This window comes from Macrobrachium rosenbergii, chromosome 1 (genome assembly GCF_040412425.1).
Source record: "Macrobrachium rosenbergii isolate ZJJX-2024 chromosome 1, ASM4041242v1, whole genome shotgun sequence".
Classification (NCBI taxonomy): Eukaryota; Metazoa; Arthropoda; class Malacostraca; order Decapoda; family Palaemonidae; genus Macrobrachium; species Macrobrachium rosenbergii.
This window is the reverse complement of record NC_089741.1, coordinates 17,534,099-17,549,098: the sequence shown is the minus strand read 5'-3', so window position 1 is coordinate 17,549,098 and position 15,000 is coordinate 17,534,099. Positions and strand designations below refer to the sequence as shown.

Below are 15,000 nucleotides of genomic sequence, written 5' to 3'. Positions count from 1 at the left end.
CATATTCACTCATATTTTTTCCTTCTATCTATTTATTATTGCCTTTATATATTTATTTTACTTAGCTTTCCCTAGGCGCCAACATATATCCTTTCTTACTTTTTAGAACTTAATTTTGACTCTTCAGTTTTTGTTAAAATGACGATTCATTCTCTTGTAAAGAATAATTATTTTTCCGTTTGCTACCGTTATTCCTTTACTACTCATTAAAAATGATAGTTGTATTCCTTAAACTATCTAGGTGCTTTCTAAGCATATGTCATTACCAGATCTCTCTCTCGTGTGTGTGTATATGTGTGTGTGTGTATAATATGTGTTTGAGAGAGAGAGAGAGAGAGAGAGAGAGAGAGAGAGAGAGAGAGAGAGAGAGAGAGAGAGAGAGCAGGCCTATATATACTGTTTAACAGTGGCATTTATGTTTAAGTCTCCTCTACTTCCCAAATCTTTTGCCTCTGATATATTTAAAACCTCAAGGCTTTACTGTACTATCTTCATAAAACTCTTATTGTCTTTAAAAAGTTGAGACGAGCGAAAAGCTTGATTTCAATACTGACCTTGTGTTTTGTTTCTGAGACTTATATGAAGTACCTAATTATCGTTTAAATTCGTCGCAAAATACTGAAGGAAAGTTATTCATACATTGATTCCTGTAACTATTAAAAATGAAACGAAAGGTGATGATAAAATATAATATAATTCGTGAGTTATCAATCTGGCAAATTATTGATGTCATCTAGATGATAAATACTAAAGTAATCTCTTTAATAGTCACATATAGAGTAATACAGTAATAGCAAAAATCTGAAGAATCTATTTATTTACACCTGCTGTGACTGAGAGTTATACACAACAAACCTATTTCCCTTTCTGTACGTACGCGAGTGTGTCCCGTCACGCATCCATAAACATGGCGATCAGGTGCACTTTCACCTAAAAGCAACAACAAAAGCAACAGACGCCCGAAAGACCACAGAAAGCCAGCAATTTCCGTCGTCCGGCGTGCAAAGGACTTTCCATGACGAATATGACCAGATGTTCGACCATAATCGAGGATATTCCCTCTCTTGACCTGGCGGCGCTGGCTCGCAGGCCTCTATGTAACCCACTGCCGTTCGCACCAAGGTCCAAAGAAAATGCTGTCGGTTGTCAATGACCACTACATATAGCTGCAGTTTCAGCGTTAAAGGGGTCCTTTCTCTTGCGTAAGTGAATCCATCTGTTTTGATTCCTCATTCTTAAGGAAGCGGTGAAAACTAACATTATCACTTCGTTTTTTCAAATTCGATGAACAACCGTACATATAGAATATAGAATTTAGGCCAAGGGCCAAGCACTGGGGCCAATAAGGTCATTCAGTGCTGAAACGGATATTGACAGCAAAAGGTTTGAAAGGTGTAATAGGAGGAAAACCTCGCAGTTGCACTACGGAACAACTGTTAAGAGAGGGTGGAAAGTCAGATGGATGAAAGAGAATATGAAAGGAGGTACAGTAAAAGGAACGAAAGGGGTTGCAGCTAGGGGCCGAGGGCACGCTGCAAAGAACCTTAAGTAATGCCTACAGTGCAACGCACAAGGTGCACTGACGGCACTACCCACCTACGGGGAAAAAAAGACAGCACAGTATTTTGGCATCTTGTTGAATGACGACAGCGGTACCACTACAGTACGACACAAGACCTACTGGTTTAATCAAAATGCGGAAGTACAAATGTTTTCCTGCCAACGCCAGCCCACTTTGGAAACGAATGAGAAGTCAGTAGCCTGACCTGCGGTAAACCAGGATTAATCCTGGGATAAACAAGGTCGGGAGGTACCCTATGACGTCATATCCGGGATGTGCAGGTAGCGACACATTTTGTGCCTCCCGTGGGTTGACCTCCGTTTCTTTGGACCTTGGTTGGCACTTGCCTTGTGAACAAAGGATGTTGTGCAAGTAGCACTGACCAATTAATAACTTTCATTACGAAGATGATGAAAGATTTTACACTTTCATTGCGGAGGGGATAATGGATGACTGACTTTCATTAAGAGGGCTGGCTATGAAAGATTTTTCCATCTTTACTACGAAGCCGATGAAACATTGTTCATGTTCTTTACAAAAGTGATGAATGATTATTCAATGTCATTACGTACGTGATGGAAGATTATTCACTTTCATCACGAAGCTAATGAAACATTAATCATCTTCGTTAAGAAGTCAACGCACTATACAGACCTTACTTACTGGGCACAGAAAAATGTTTAATGCTTTCATAATTATGGTGAATACAGTAGGCGAATACAGATTGTTCACTTTCGTTACAAAGGCAGTTAAAGATTTTTAACTCTTATTCCAAAGTCAACGAAAGTGACGGAGTGAAAGTGGTCCTCCGGAACAATATAATCCGTTTCTTTTTCTTATCATCACTTTTTATCGGAGATGCAATCTTTCTCCGCCCTTTGGAGCAGACCATAGACGTGACTATATTATTCAGAACAACGGGGACAGTGAAGCTTTTTTATATGTAATCTCTCTTTTATAATTTCTTACTCAGATTTTTCCCTGGTTGTTCGTACTGCCATACAATTTTACCAAAATATTTTTCATTAACTGTTTTTTAATAATTATGAAATAAATAAGAGTAGGTCATATTTTACATATATCATAGTTGTAAATGTCTCTCTCTCTCTCTCTCTCTCTCTCTCTCTCTCTCTCTCTCTCTCTCTCTCTCTCGATGTGTTCACACATGAACACGCACACACACAAATTCAGACGGCACAAATCTTCATGTATTTCATGGCACGGAAACACAGTCACACATACACACACACGTGTGTGTGCATATGTATGCATATATAATTACGAATCTATGTAAAAGTAATAAATTAGTTACCTTTAAGAGAGAGTTCCCGTCCAAGCTTATTTTCTTATCACTGTCTTATCTCGCAATTACCGACTTAGAAATTTAAGTTTTAACTATCGCTTGACTGTAAAAATTAATAAATAAAAGTTGAGTTCTTGCTCGTCTCAGTGTTTCCACAAAACAAAACAAAAGGAAACAAAGTGTTAAAAAAATCTCATTTGTCTTACGTCAATCTGTTCAGACATTTAATTTGAAAGCGGTCAAGTATCTTCTTAATATTAGGTGTTCAAGTTACCTTAGTTAAATCTCCGGAAATTCCTTGTTCCATTATTATTATTATTATTATTATTATTATTATTATTATTATTATTATTATTATTATTACTGGAGAAACAAACCTAGTCATGAATGGGTACATATATATTTACAAATAAATATAAACAGAGCGCTTTCGGGAATCTGTTTAATTCCCTTTTCACTGACTGAAAAGGGAATCTGTTCGTTTCCGCTTTTCACTGATTGAAAAGGGGAATCGAACAGATTCCCGAAAGCTCAATGTTGAGATTTATTTTTAAATATATTTGTAGCCACACATAACTGTAGATTTGTTTCTGCACTTCAAGACTCATGTTACTACGAGTGTTATTATTATTATTATTATTATTATTATTATTATTATTATTATTATTATTATTATTATTATTATTATCTAAGATACACAAACAATCATACGGAACAAGTCTATACGAGCAGGTAGCCTAGGCATGAAACAAACCATTTCACGTAAAAGAAAAAAAAAAGAAAGAAAAATTCCTCACCCTCAGCCGACTTGATAACAATAGTATCGTCCGACCGCCGTAACACGTCCGTCGTCGCGTCACATGGACGCTCGCAAAGCCGTGTTCATAAAAGTGTAACGTAACAGTGTTAGGTAATTAAGTGAAAAGACGTCGTAAAGCAGAAGAGAGGAGTTTCCCCCGCGGTACTTTCTCAGAAAGTTCGCGCCTTTTTCCGTATAATTAGGCGACATTATGCTTCACGGAAAGACGCGCTTGTGGAGTCACGTGGTCTTCGGCGGAGAAAGTTTTCACATTTCGCTCTCTCTCTCTCTCTCTCTCTCTCTCTCTCTCTCTCTCTCTCTCTCTCTCTCTCTCTCTCTCTTATGCTTCGACGCTATTCAGTTCTCTTTTATTCTCTGTTTCTTTCTGCTCTGTGAGTGTGTTTGTATGTCTTTGTTTCATTTGTATTTTTGTTTTCATTTCAAGAGTTGTTTAATGATGTTCTATTCAGTTATCTCCTTCACCTTCTGATACATTTCTCGAAAATTAAGCTCAGCTTTTATTAATTTCCCTGTCTTCCATGTTTGTATCTCTTCCTTTTTTCATTAGTTTTTCCTTCATCCACATCATTTCAGGTTTTTCATTCTGAAGTCTTATCTTGTATGCTTAATTTTAGATATTTTGTGTGATACATAATCTAAGCATTATGCCTAAACGTTTTGTGTATTCTATATTACATCTTTGTCTCTTCCGTTCATCCCATTTTTTTTTTTTTTTATTTCTTCAACACTTACATTACTGTACATATGTATAATACTGTCTTGCTCAACTTTTGAAAGTTAAGTCTAAATGCCAATATTAGGGAGCTGGACGGGTGACCCCTATGAATGCGATGCATAGCTATGCATAAAAGCATGTTCACTTCACTGCCTGGTCAGCACTTGGATGGGCGACCGCCAGTCTTTAAAGGTAATGCTCTGAACACACCGGGAGTCTTTCACTTTCCTAAAGTCGGCTTAAGACCGGATGGCGTATGTCCAACAATGGATCGTATAGACCTAGGACCCGATCAAAGTGTAGGGCGGAGCGTAGTATTAAAACCAATGTTTTGAAAAATTGAGACAATATAAGGGGAATGAAGCGTGTGGCAATGGCCTGAGTTATCAAATCCCCCATTCCTGGAAATTTAATATGATTGATCACCTTAATATACTGAATGCTGGTAACGTGTAAATTCAGATAAGCATTACTAGTCTCAAATTTATCTTCACTTAGTTATTTTTCTCACGTCATTCTACGAATGGCCTTCATGAATTCATTATAAAGTTGCCGGTTATTAACAACGAAACTGACAATCATTCTCATTTTCTTACGTTGTTTTCTAAGCCTTTCGTTCAAGGATACTTTCTTAATTTACTTCTGCCATGAGAAGTGAGCACTTTCCTGCTGGCGCACGCACGCTGAAACCACAGCCGAATTGTACGTAATTAGCAACAGAGAGAAAATGTAAACTAATTATAGATACCGTCTTGCACTCTGCGGCTTCGAAAGGGCTCATTTGGTCGGCTTTTATGGCTTTCTTTCATGTGGCCTCCGGTGGCGTCACGGAATCCATAAGTAAAGCTGATAACAACGAAAGTATGTTTCAAAACTTTCAAATACACATTAAAACCTACTAAGACAACGTAATTTCTGAGTGGACTTGGGCCGTCTATATACTGCAGTGTTTTTACCATAAAAAATGAAAGTAAAATAACAAATGGTCAAGGTCGTTACATGGTTACAAATTCGAACCAAGATACCTTCATTCTGCATGCTAATAAAGTAAAGGCCAGTGGTGGAAATGGCTAGACCTAAGCTGGGCTGGGCATGTCACGACTTGGCGTTTATTACCGGTAGGCGACCGTTATTAATCTCAGGAAAATATACTGACACGCTTTGTGCGGAAGCGAGAGGCATTGTACTTAATTTGACTTCTAAACATTTTTATATTCTATTTTCGAAATATACGAAATTAAAAAGAAATTTTTATTTTTCCTAAAATGCGAACCTACGCTTTCAGATATTATGGAGTATTCCTGCTATTAATTACCTTCGGCTGTTCTCGACTCGTCTCTGAAATTAAATTCCAAATATATATATATATATATATATATATATATATATATATATATATATATATATATATATATATATATATATATATTGGAATTGAATATTTGATGTTAATCACTGAACCTCATGATGAGAGAGTAGTGACGATTCATGAAGTTAATAAAAGCAATAAGATTCTACAGATTTTTCTTATTTGATGGTCGATAATTGGAACTAGTTAGCGTAGCGGATGGATATTGGCGTTAACCGTCTCAGTGTTTTTCGGTGCCTGAATGCGGTGGCGGCAGTTAGGCCAAAAATGATAGGCCAGGTTGGACTGCACATCCCTTCTTGAAAATCGAGGCCAGGATTTCCCTTTATAAAGGTGAGCTCTTTATACATGTTTCCCAGTTTATAACTGAAACTATTTTTTACATTGTAGCGAGCCATTTTACTGACTGAAACATGATACGTTCTCTCGAGAGTATTCGTATCCACAATTGTGATTTCATCTTTTACCGTTTCATCATTTACCTTTTGATCTTTTACCAGGGTTGGAGACAGCCGAGAGTTTTGACTTCGAATCGTGAAACAAGTTGATGGGCACGGCCGGAAGGCGCAATAAAAGATCTACGAATCCGGTATGTCATAAAATCCTGGTTGGTGCATGCTTACAGCACGTTTGTCTTGTAATTTATGATCCGTTCTGAGTCTTTCAGTGTTGTGACCTACTGTGGTGCTACCGGGGACAGCTCGAGTTTATTTCATTTGAGTGGGAGATGATGCCGCAGCATTTGGAAATTTGGAGAGGGAGTTGTTTCGCTCTCTTAACATCTGTATTCAATGTTGGCGTCTCATATTTTGAAAAGATACAGGGCTATTCGACCTTCGGTGTGAATTCAGGACGCGAGAGCTCAGGCGAAGTCACAGATTTCGTAGTTTTTGCAGAGAAATTGGCTGGCCCACTTAACTATACTTAAATTTCTGAAAATTTTTATTTATGTTAACAGATAGAATGATCTATTTCTACACGTACCGTATTTTACAGGTACGTAACACAAACATAGTCTTGCAACTCGTATTTTGTAGTCATTTAAGGATGGCCTACACGAAAATAGTCATAGGCCTAGAACTAGTTGTGTGTGTTTCCTTAGTCACTGGAGACTCGTACTTTAAGTGAGATGAGTGATGAATGCGCACAGGTCTTATTATTATGCGTTAAGTTATATTGTCCTGTAAAATTTGTGTCCATAACAATCTTGTGCAAAGAAGTAACAGGTATCTTACACAATGTAATCTTAGTTATGTTACCCATAGGTCTAGGTTACGATGTACCGGAATGGTTTTATCAGTCATGGGTCTAGGTCTAGGTCATGATATAATGGAATGGTTTTATCAGTCATAATTCTAGGTTACGACGTAATGGAATAGTCATATCAGTCAGGGGTCTAGGTCAAGATGTAATGGAATGGTTTTATCAGTCATAGGTCTAGGTCACGATGTAATAGAGTAACTTTATCAGTCATGATTCTAGGTTACGACGTAGTGGAATAGTCGTATCAGTCATGGGTCTAGGTCATGATGTAATAGAGTGGTTTTATCAGTCCTGGGTCTAGGTCACGATATAATGGAATGGTTTCATCAATAATGGGTCTAGGTCACAATGCAATGGCACAAGTTTTTCGGCCATAAATCTAGGTCACAGTCCAATGGAATAATTTTGTTATCATAAGTCTAGGTCATAATGCAATGGAATCATTTTGTCAGCATAAGTCTAGGTCACAGTGAATTGGAATAATTTTGTCAGCATAAGTCTAGGTCATAATGCAATGAATAATTTTGTCAGCAGTCTAGGCCATAATGCGATGGGATAAATTTATCAGCATAAGTCTAGGTCACAATGCAGTGGAATCATTTTGTCAGCATAAGTCTAGGTCACAATGCAGTGGAATCATTTTGTTAGCATAAGTCTAGGCCAATGCAATGGAATAATTTTGTCAGCTTACGTCTAGGTCACAATGCAATGGAATAATTTTGTCAGCATAAGTCTAGGTCACAATGCAGTGGAATCATTTTGTTAGCATAAGTCTAGGCCAATGCAATGGAATAATTTTGTCAGCTTACGTCTAGGTCACAATGCAATGGAATAATTTTGTCTGCAAAAGTCTAGGTCATAATGCAATGAATAATTTTGTCAGCATAAGTCTAGGCCATAATTCAATGGAATAATTTTGTCTGCAAAAGTCTAGGTCAAAATGCAATGGAATCATTTTGTCTACAAAAGCCTAAGTCATAATGCAGTGAATAATTTTGTCAGCATAAGTCTATGCCATAATGGAATGGAATAATTTTGTCAGCATAAGTCTAGGTCACAATGCAATGGAATAATTTTGTCAGCATAAGTCTACATCACAATGCAATGTAATCATTTTGTCAGCATAAGTCTATGTCACAATGCAATGGAATAATTTTGTCTGCATAAGTCTAGGTCATAATGGCCATAATGTAATGAAAAATTTTGTCAGCATAAGTCTAGGCCATAATGCAATGGATTAATTTTGTCAGCATAAGTCTATGTCACAATGCAATGGAATAATTTTGTCAGCATAAGTCTAGGCAACAATGCAATGGAATAATTTTGTCAGCATAAGTCTAGGTCATGATGCAATGGAGTCACTTTGTCAGCATAAGTCTAGGTCACAATGCAATGGAATAATTTTGTCAGCATAAGTCTAGATCATAATGCAATGGAATAATTTTGTCAGCATAAGTCTAGGTCACAATGCTATGGAATCATTTTGTCTGCATAAGCCTAGGTCATAATGCAGTGAAAAATGATGTCAGCTTAAGTCTAGACCATAACGCAATGGAGTAATTTTGTCAGCATAAGTCTACGTCACAATGCAATGGAATAATTTTGTCAAAATAAGTCTAGGTCACAATGCAATGGAATCATTTTGCCTGCATAAATCTAGGTCATAATGCAATGAAAAATTTTGTCAGCATAAGTCTAGACCGTAATGCAATGGAGTCATTTTGTCAGCATAACTCTACGTCACAATGCAATGGAATAATTTTGTCAGCATATGTCTACGTCATAATGCAATGGAATAATTATGTCAGCATAAGTCTAGGTCATAATGCAAAAGAAACATTTTGTCTGCTTAAGTCTAGGTCATAATGCAATAAAAAATTTGTCAGCATAAGTCTAGACCATAATGCAATGGAATAATTTTGTTAGCATAAGTCTACGCCACAATGCAATGGAATAATTTCGTCAAAATAAGTCTAGGTCACAATGCAATGGAAAAATTTTGTCAGCAAAAGGCTAGGTCACAATGCAATGGAATCATTTTGTCAGCATAAGTCTAGGTTACAATGCAATGGAATCATTTTGTCAGCATAAGTCTAGGTCACAATGCAATGGAATCATTTTGTCAGCATAAGTCTTTGTCACAATGCAATGGAATAATTTTATCAGCATAAGTCTAGGTCACAATGCATTGGGATCATTCTGTCAGCATAAGTCTAGGTCACAATGCATTGGGATCATTTTGTCAGCATAAGTCTAGGTCACAATGCAGTGGAATCATTTTGTCAGCATAAGTTTAGGTCATAATGCAATGAAATCACTTTGTCTGCATAAGTCTAGGTCATAATGCAATGAAAAATTTTGTCAGCATAAGTCTAGAATGATATGGAATCATTTTGTCAGCGTAAGTCTAAGTCACAATGCAATGGAATCATTTTGTCAGCATAAGTCTAGGTCATAATGCAATGGAATAATTTTGTCTGCATAAGTCTACGTCACAATGCAATGGAATCATTTTGTCAGCATAAGTCTACGTCACAATGCAATGGAATCATTTTGTCAGCATAAGTCTAGGTCACAATGCAATGGAATAATTTTGTTAGCATAAGTCTTTGTCACAATGCAATGGAATAATTTTATCAGCATAAGTCTAGGTCACAATGCATTGGGATCATTTTGTCAGCATAAGTCTAGGTCACAATGCAATGGAATAATTTTGTCAGCATAAAATAGGTCATAATGCAATGAAATCACTTTGTCTGCATAAGTCTAGGTCATAATGCAATGAAAAAGTTTGTCAGCATAAGTCTAGAATGAAATTGAATCATTTTGTCAGCGTAAGTCTAAGTCACAATGCAATGGAATCATTTTGTCAGCATAAGTCTAGGTCATAATGCAATGGAATAATTTTCTCAGCATAAGTCTAGGTCACAATGCAATGGAATCATTTGTCAGCATAAGTCTACGTCACAATGCAATGGAATCATTTTGTCAGCATAAGTCTGCGTCACAATACAATGGAATAATTTTGTCAGCATAAGTCTAGACCATAATGCAATGGAATCATTTTGTCAGCATAAGTCTAGGTCACAATGCAATGGAATCATTTGTCAGTATAAGTCTACGTCACAATGCAATGGAATAATTTTGTCAGCATAAGTCTACGTCACAATACAATGGAATAATTTTGTCCGAATAAGTCTAAGGTCACAATGCAGTGGAATCATTTTGTCAGCATAAGTCTAGGTCACAATGCAATGGAATCATTATGTCAGCATAAGTCTAGGACACAATGCAATGGAATCATTTTGTCAGCATGTCTAGGTCACAATGCAATGGAATAATTTTGTCAAAATAAGTCTAGGTCACAATGCAATGGAATCGTTTTGTCAGCATAAGTCTAGGTCACAATGCAATGGAACAATTTTTTCAGTCATGGGTCTAAGGAACGATGTAATGGAAGTTTAGTCAGTCACAATTTTAAGGTACGATATACTGTAATGGCGTAATTAGACAATTATAGGTCTAAGGCAGGAAGTACTATAATAGTTTTGTTTCTCATAGGTCTAGCTAACAAAGCTCAATGCATTATGTGTTGTACATTCGGTGTTGATCCAAGCTACGAGCTTTTACTTTCTGGTATATACTTCACAAAAGTATTAAAAGAAAACGTTATGGAATATGCAACTGTAATAAATACTGACAAAAACTAAACTTGAGTGACAGAAATGGTGAAGTTCGAAAACTGAGTCGGGGGAGACTACAGAGAACTGACGAAACGTAAAAGGTAGAAAGCATTGCAGCTATATGGCAGCCAGGTTGATCGAATATAGGAGTCTTTGAATTTAATTCGAAGATATTGATTAGTTTACTGAAACTTACTGAATGTCTGAAAGTAGCAGTCGCTTTTACAAAATTTGTTTTGTTATTGTAGGTATTTTGCGAAGTATTTGGGACTTCTCTGTTGTTATTATTATTATTATTATTATTATTATTATTATTATTATTATTATTATTATTATTATTATTATTATTAATGAGAAAGTGCACAATATGCTAACAAATAAAATACACAGACATGAAGATCAAATTATAAACAAATGAAAGTTAATTGGGAAAATCTACAAAATTCCTCATAATTGTTGCTATTTTCACTGGCGTGTGGAGAAACACTACGCCATGTTGAGCATATGAATAACGATCAACTATAAATATACAGATTATTCCCTAACACTCAAGAATATTCAAAAGTAAAAGCTGCAGAATATCACAGTTTCTTTGTCAGGAATGTAGTTGATGTTATATGCTTGATTAACCCGGCCTTGGGTCAATCAGCATGGGCTCTTGGCCGAGCAAGCACCCCGTAACAATTTAATGAGACAGAACATTATTCTCAAGTAATCATATGAATGATGTCACACTATAAGTATATAGACTGGCACCAATGTTCGTAAATATTACGAAAGAATGTCACGAAATTCCCTGCCTTATTTTGTGCTGCAATTACTCTGATTATACTTAAGTGGCAGATTTTCGTTACGTAAATGGTTAAGTCCAATAACACTCCACTGATTTGGCAGCTATGCTCTTTTTAACCTTTTTACCGTAGAAACACACAAATACATAATACATACACACACTAAATATGTGTATATATATATATATATATATATATATATATATATATATATACATATATATATATATATGTATGCACAAACACACACACGTATATACATATTTTATATATATACATATATATATATATATATATATATATATATATATATATATATATATATATATATATATATATATGCACAAACACAAATATATATATATATATATATATATATATATATATATATATATATATATATATATATATATATATGCACAAACACATATATACATATATTTTAGATATATACGCACATATATAAATATATACTGTATATATATACATACATACATATATATATATATATATATATATATATATATATATATATATATATATGCACAAACACATATATACATATATTTTAGATATATACGCACATATATAAATATATACTGTATATATATACATACATACATATATATATATATATATATATATATATATATATATATATATATATATATTATATATATATATTCATTATGCGTGTTTGAGTGTATACGCTATAAGTTTATTTTCTACGAATCATAACAGGAAGCATTGGAAACTGTTCAGCCGTGGCCAGTGGGTGCTCCGTATTTTTCACCATTGTCTGTACCCTCCCTTTTTCCTGCTACCGACCAGCCACGCCCATTTTCCGTCCATCCATCCATCTCACCCTCCTTCTAGCAGAGAGAGAGAGAGAGAGAGAGAGAGAGAGAGAGAGAGAGAGAGAGAGAGAGAGAGAGAGAGTTAAATTTGAAACTTCCGATAACCGCGGACAAGAATGGGACGGTATGGCAAGTCATACTCATGATCGAAAATATGTTCAACGAAAAAAAGTAACGGGGAAAATTTCAAAGTTTTTGGAAAAAAAAAATTCTGTATAAGTTCAAGACGTCAGTTAGGATTTAAATTTAAAAAGGAAAAATTATCACACAACAAAACTGATGAGTTTTTACATAAACAAATCGAACTTCCTTATAGGCCTCCAAGCTTCGACTAAAAGCCGCCGTAAAAATCTTGGTATAAATTTGCTCAATGAAATATATGAAATAAAAATTGAGAATTTTCGTGTCACCATACATATATTTCATTGCTGACATCCAACTTCGTTTTCAAAATGGAGTGACATGAACAACCTGAAGCAAATGACCCCGCACGACGGGTCAGAGATATAAACCAGTCAAAAACAAATTGCTACATTCGAACATGACGGAAATGAACTGATACACTGAGACGAACATCTTACAAAGTATGAGGTCAGGCTAACATACTTCAACGGGAAGGAGCAAACTAAAGACTGAATGTAAACATTTGTATAAATAAAAGGAGCTGAAAGGAACAGGTGAATAAGTAAATAAATTAACTAAAGTTAAATGAAGTACAAATAATAAGCTTTAGTCTAAGGCACTACACCTCATGGCTTCTCAGAGTCTTACCAGCCGTAGGACGCAGAGGGCTTCCGAAGCACCGGCTACCCATCCTATGAGGCCTGAGAGGAAGAGCAGGAACCCTACACCTAGAACGCTGTAGGTAAAAATCTGAAATGGGAAAAAAGAGGAATTAATGAAAAAAGAAACATATGACAAAAATAAGTAAACAATTTCAAGTGAAATATAATACAAAACAAACAAGTAAATTATTAAAGTAATAGAATGTCAGTTAAATGAAAATATTAATGAACTGATAGCAGTAAACTGAATAAAGATTACAGCTAATACTAAACTAATTTAACCACCAATATCAGTATTTTATTGCTGCAATGATCATAAATTCTCATATAGTATCATAATAAATGACAACATAATAAGCATCTGGAATTAATAATAATCGAAACATCTCGGGGACGTTCATATTAATATTAACCTTGGGGCTCACTTATACTTTTTAATGAGAGAGAGAGAGAGAGAGAGAGAGAGAGAGAGAGAGAGAGAGAGAGAGAGAGAATGGTACTGGGGGCAGAGAAGTGGGCATACACGCTCCAAGGTGACCTTTATTGTTATGCTGGGACAATTTAGGCTTACCGTTGAGAGAGAGAACGATATGTATTATACAGACGATCGGTTTCACCTAGGAGCGAGTAACGGTTACCTCGTCAAGGCCCTCCATTCATAATTATAATGATAATATATCATTTCTTTCCCGCTCTCACAGCTACGAACAACCCCATAACTAAACTTTGTCATTTGTACACTATTCAAAGCTTAAGTCAGCATTAACAAACCGTATTGTTAGGAAAAGTACTAATCGTCCATTTCTCGTCCTGAGACCGCCGAGTACGTGCCGTGGGACTCCTAACTCAACTGGACATCTGCGAGCGTCAGCACAAGAATTATGATGATATCTGTGCACTTTTTTAAAAGACTGGAGGTGCCGGGGATCGAACCCGGGGCCTCTCACATGCAAAGCGAGCGCTCTACCACTGAGCTACACCCCCATGAGGACTACTGTCAATGAGCGAGATAGAGAGATTTCCTTAAGCATCATTACAATGCTTTTAAGAACTACTTAAAGAACAAGATCCCGTGCTGGCATAAAGCCAACGTCATCTGAGAAGAATATTATATTGTTTAGCTCAAATCTTGAAATCTTGGAAATCGATTATTTACCAGCGAATTGTTTACGCACCATTGAAATAAAAATAAAAGGAAAAAACTGAGAAATAACAGATGAAAGCTACAGATTAGAAAATGTTTGCATCGATAATCCTCTTTCTTTCACAGCGAGAAAAACTTTCACCCTGGCTTCCGTTCATACAGGCATTTTGTGGAACACAATGAAACGGATGTATGGACCAGAGGGCGAAGGAAGCACGCATGCTCACGCACGTCTGTTTGGTCGCATGTGTAATCTCTGACAGGATACAGAGAGAGAGAGAGAGAGAGAGAGAGAGAGAGAGAGAGAGAGAGAGAGAGAGACCGTACTACTGTTCTTCAACTCGCTTTATCATTATTATACTAAATCAATAAATACGAAAAATGCCTGACAGATTTTGTTGGGATGTAATGTTATACACACACACACATATACAGTATATATATATATATATATATATATATATATATATATATATATATATATATATATATATATATATATACATATACATACATATATTTGTGGATGTATATGTATGTCTGTAGAAATGCCTTGTGTAAGTTTCATTGCATTTGGAGGCCAAAACGATTTTGATATCCATAAATCATCGTTAATTCGAGTTATGATAATCTAAACTACACACTGAAAAACAAAATACCGTGTGAGATTTCACAGCCAAGGGGAACTGCGGTCAATGGCGAGTTTTGT

At 35.7% G+C, this 15,000-nt stretch overlaps 2 protein-coding genes and 1 non-coding gene across 4 annotated transcripts in view; 1 reads left to right on the top strand and 2 right to left on the bottom strand.

The window, feature by feature from the left end:
• Positions 1–15,000, bottom strand: part of LOC136838497 (tetraspanin-31-like) — an 80,062-nt gene that overhangs the window by 15,907 nt on the left and 49,155 nt on the right. Inside the window, exon 3 of the mRNA XM_067103549.1 lies at positions 13,134–13,235. Coding sequence (XP_066959650.1) covers positions 13,134–13,235 — 102 coding nt within the window. The remainder of the gene's footprint in view (positions 1–13,133; positions 13,236–15,000) is intronic.
• The window catches only part of LOC136838405 (uncharacterized), a 208,005-nt gene continuing 199,012 nt past the window's right edge, over positions 6,008–15,000 (top strand). For both annotated transcript variants that reach the window (XM_067103412.1, XM_067103321.1), the window contains exons 1-2: positions 6,008–6,101; positions 6,269–6,357. The gene's annotated coding sequence lies outside the window, so the exon portion shown is untranslated. The remainder of the gene's footprint in view (positions 6,102–6,268; positions 6,358–15,000) is intronic.
• On the bottom strand, positions 14,060–14,131 carry TRNAA-UGC (transfer RNA alanine (anticodon UGC)). Its single transcript has one exon. It is a non-coding gene; the product is annotated as a tRNA-Ala (tRNA).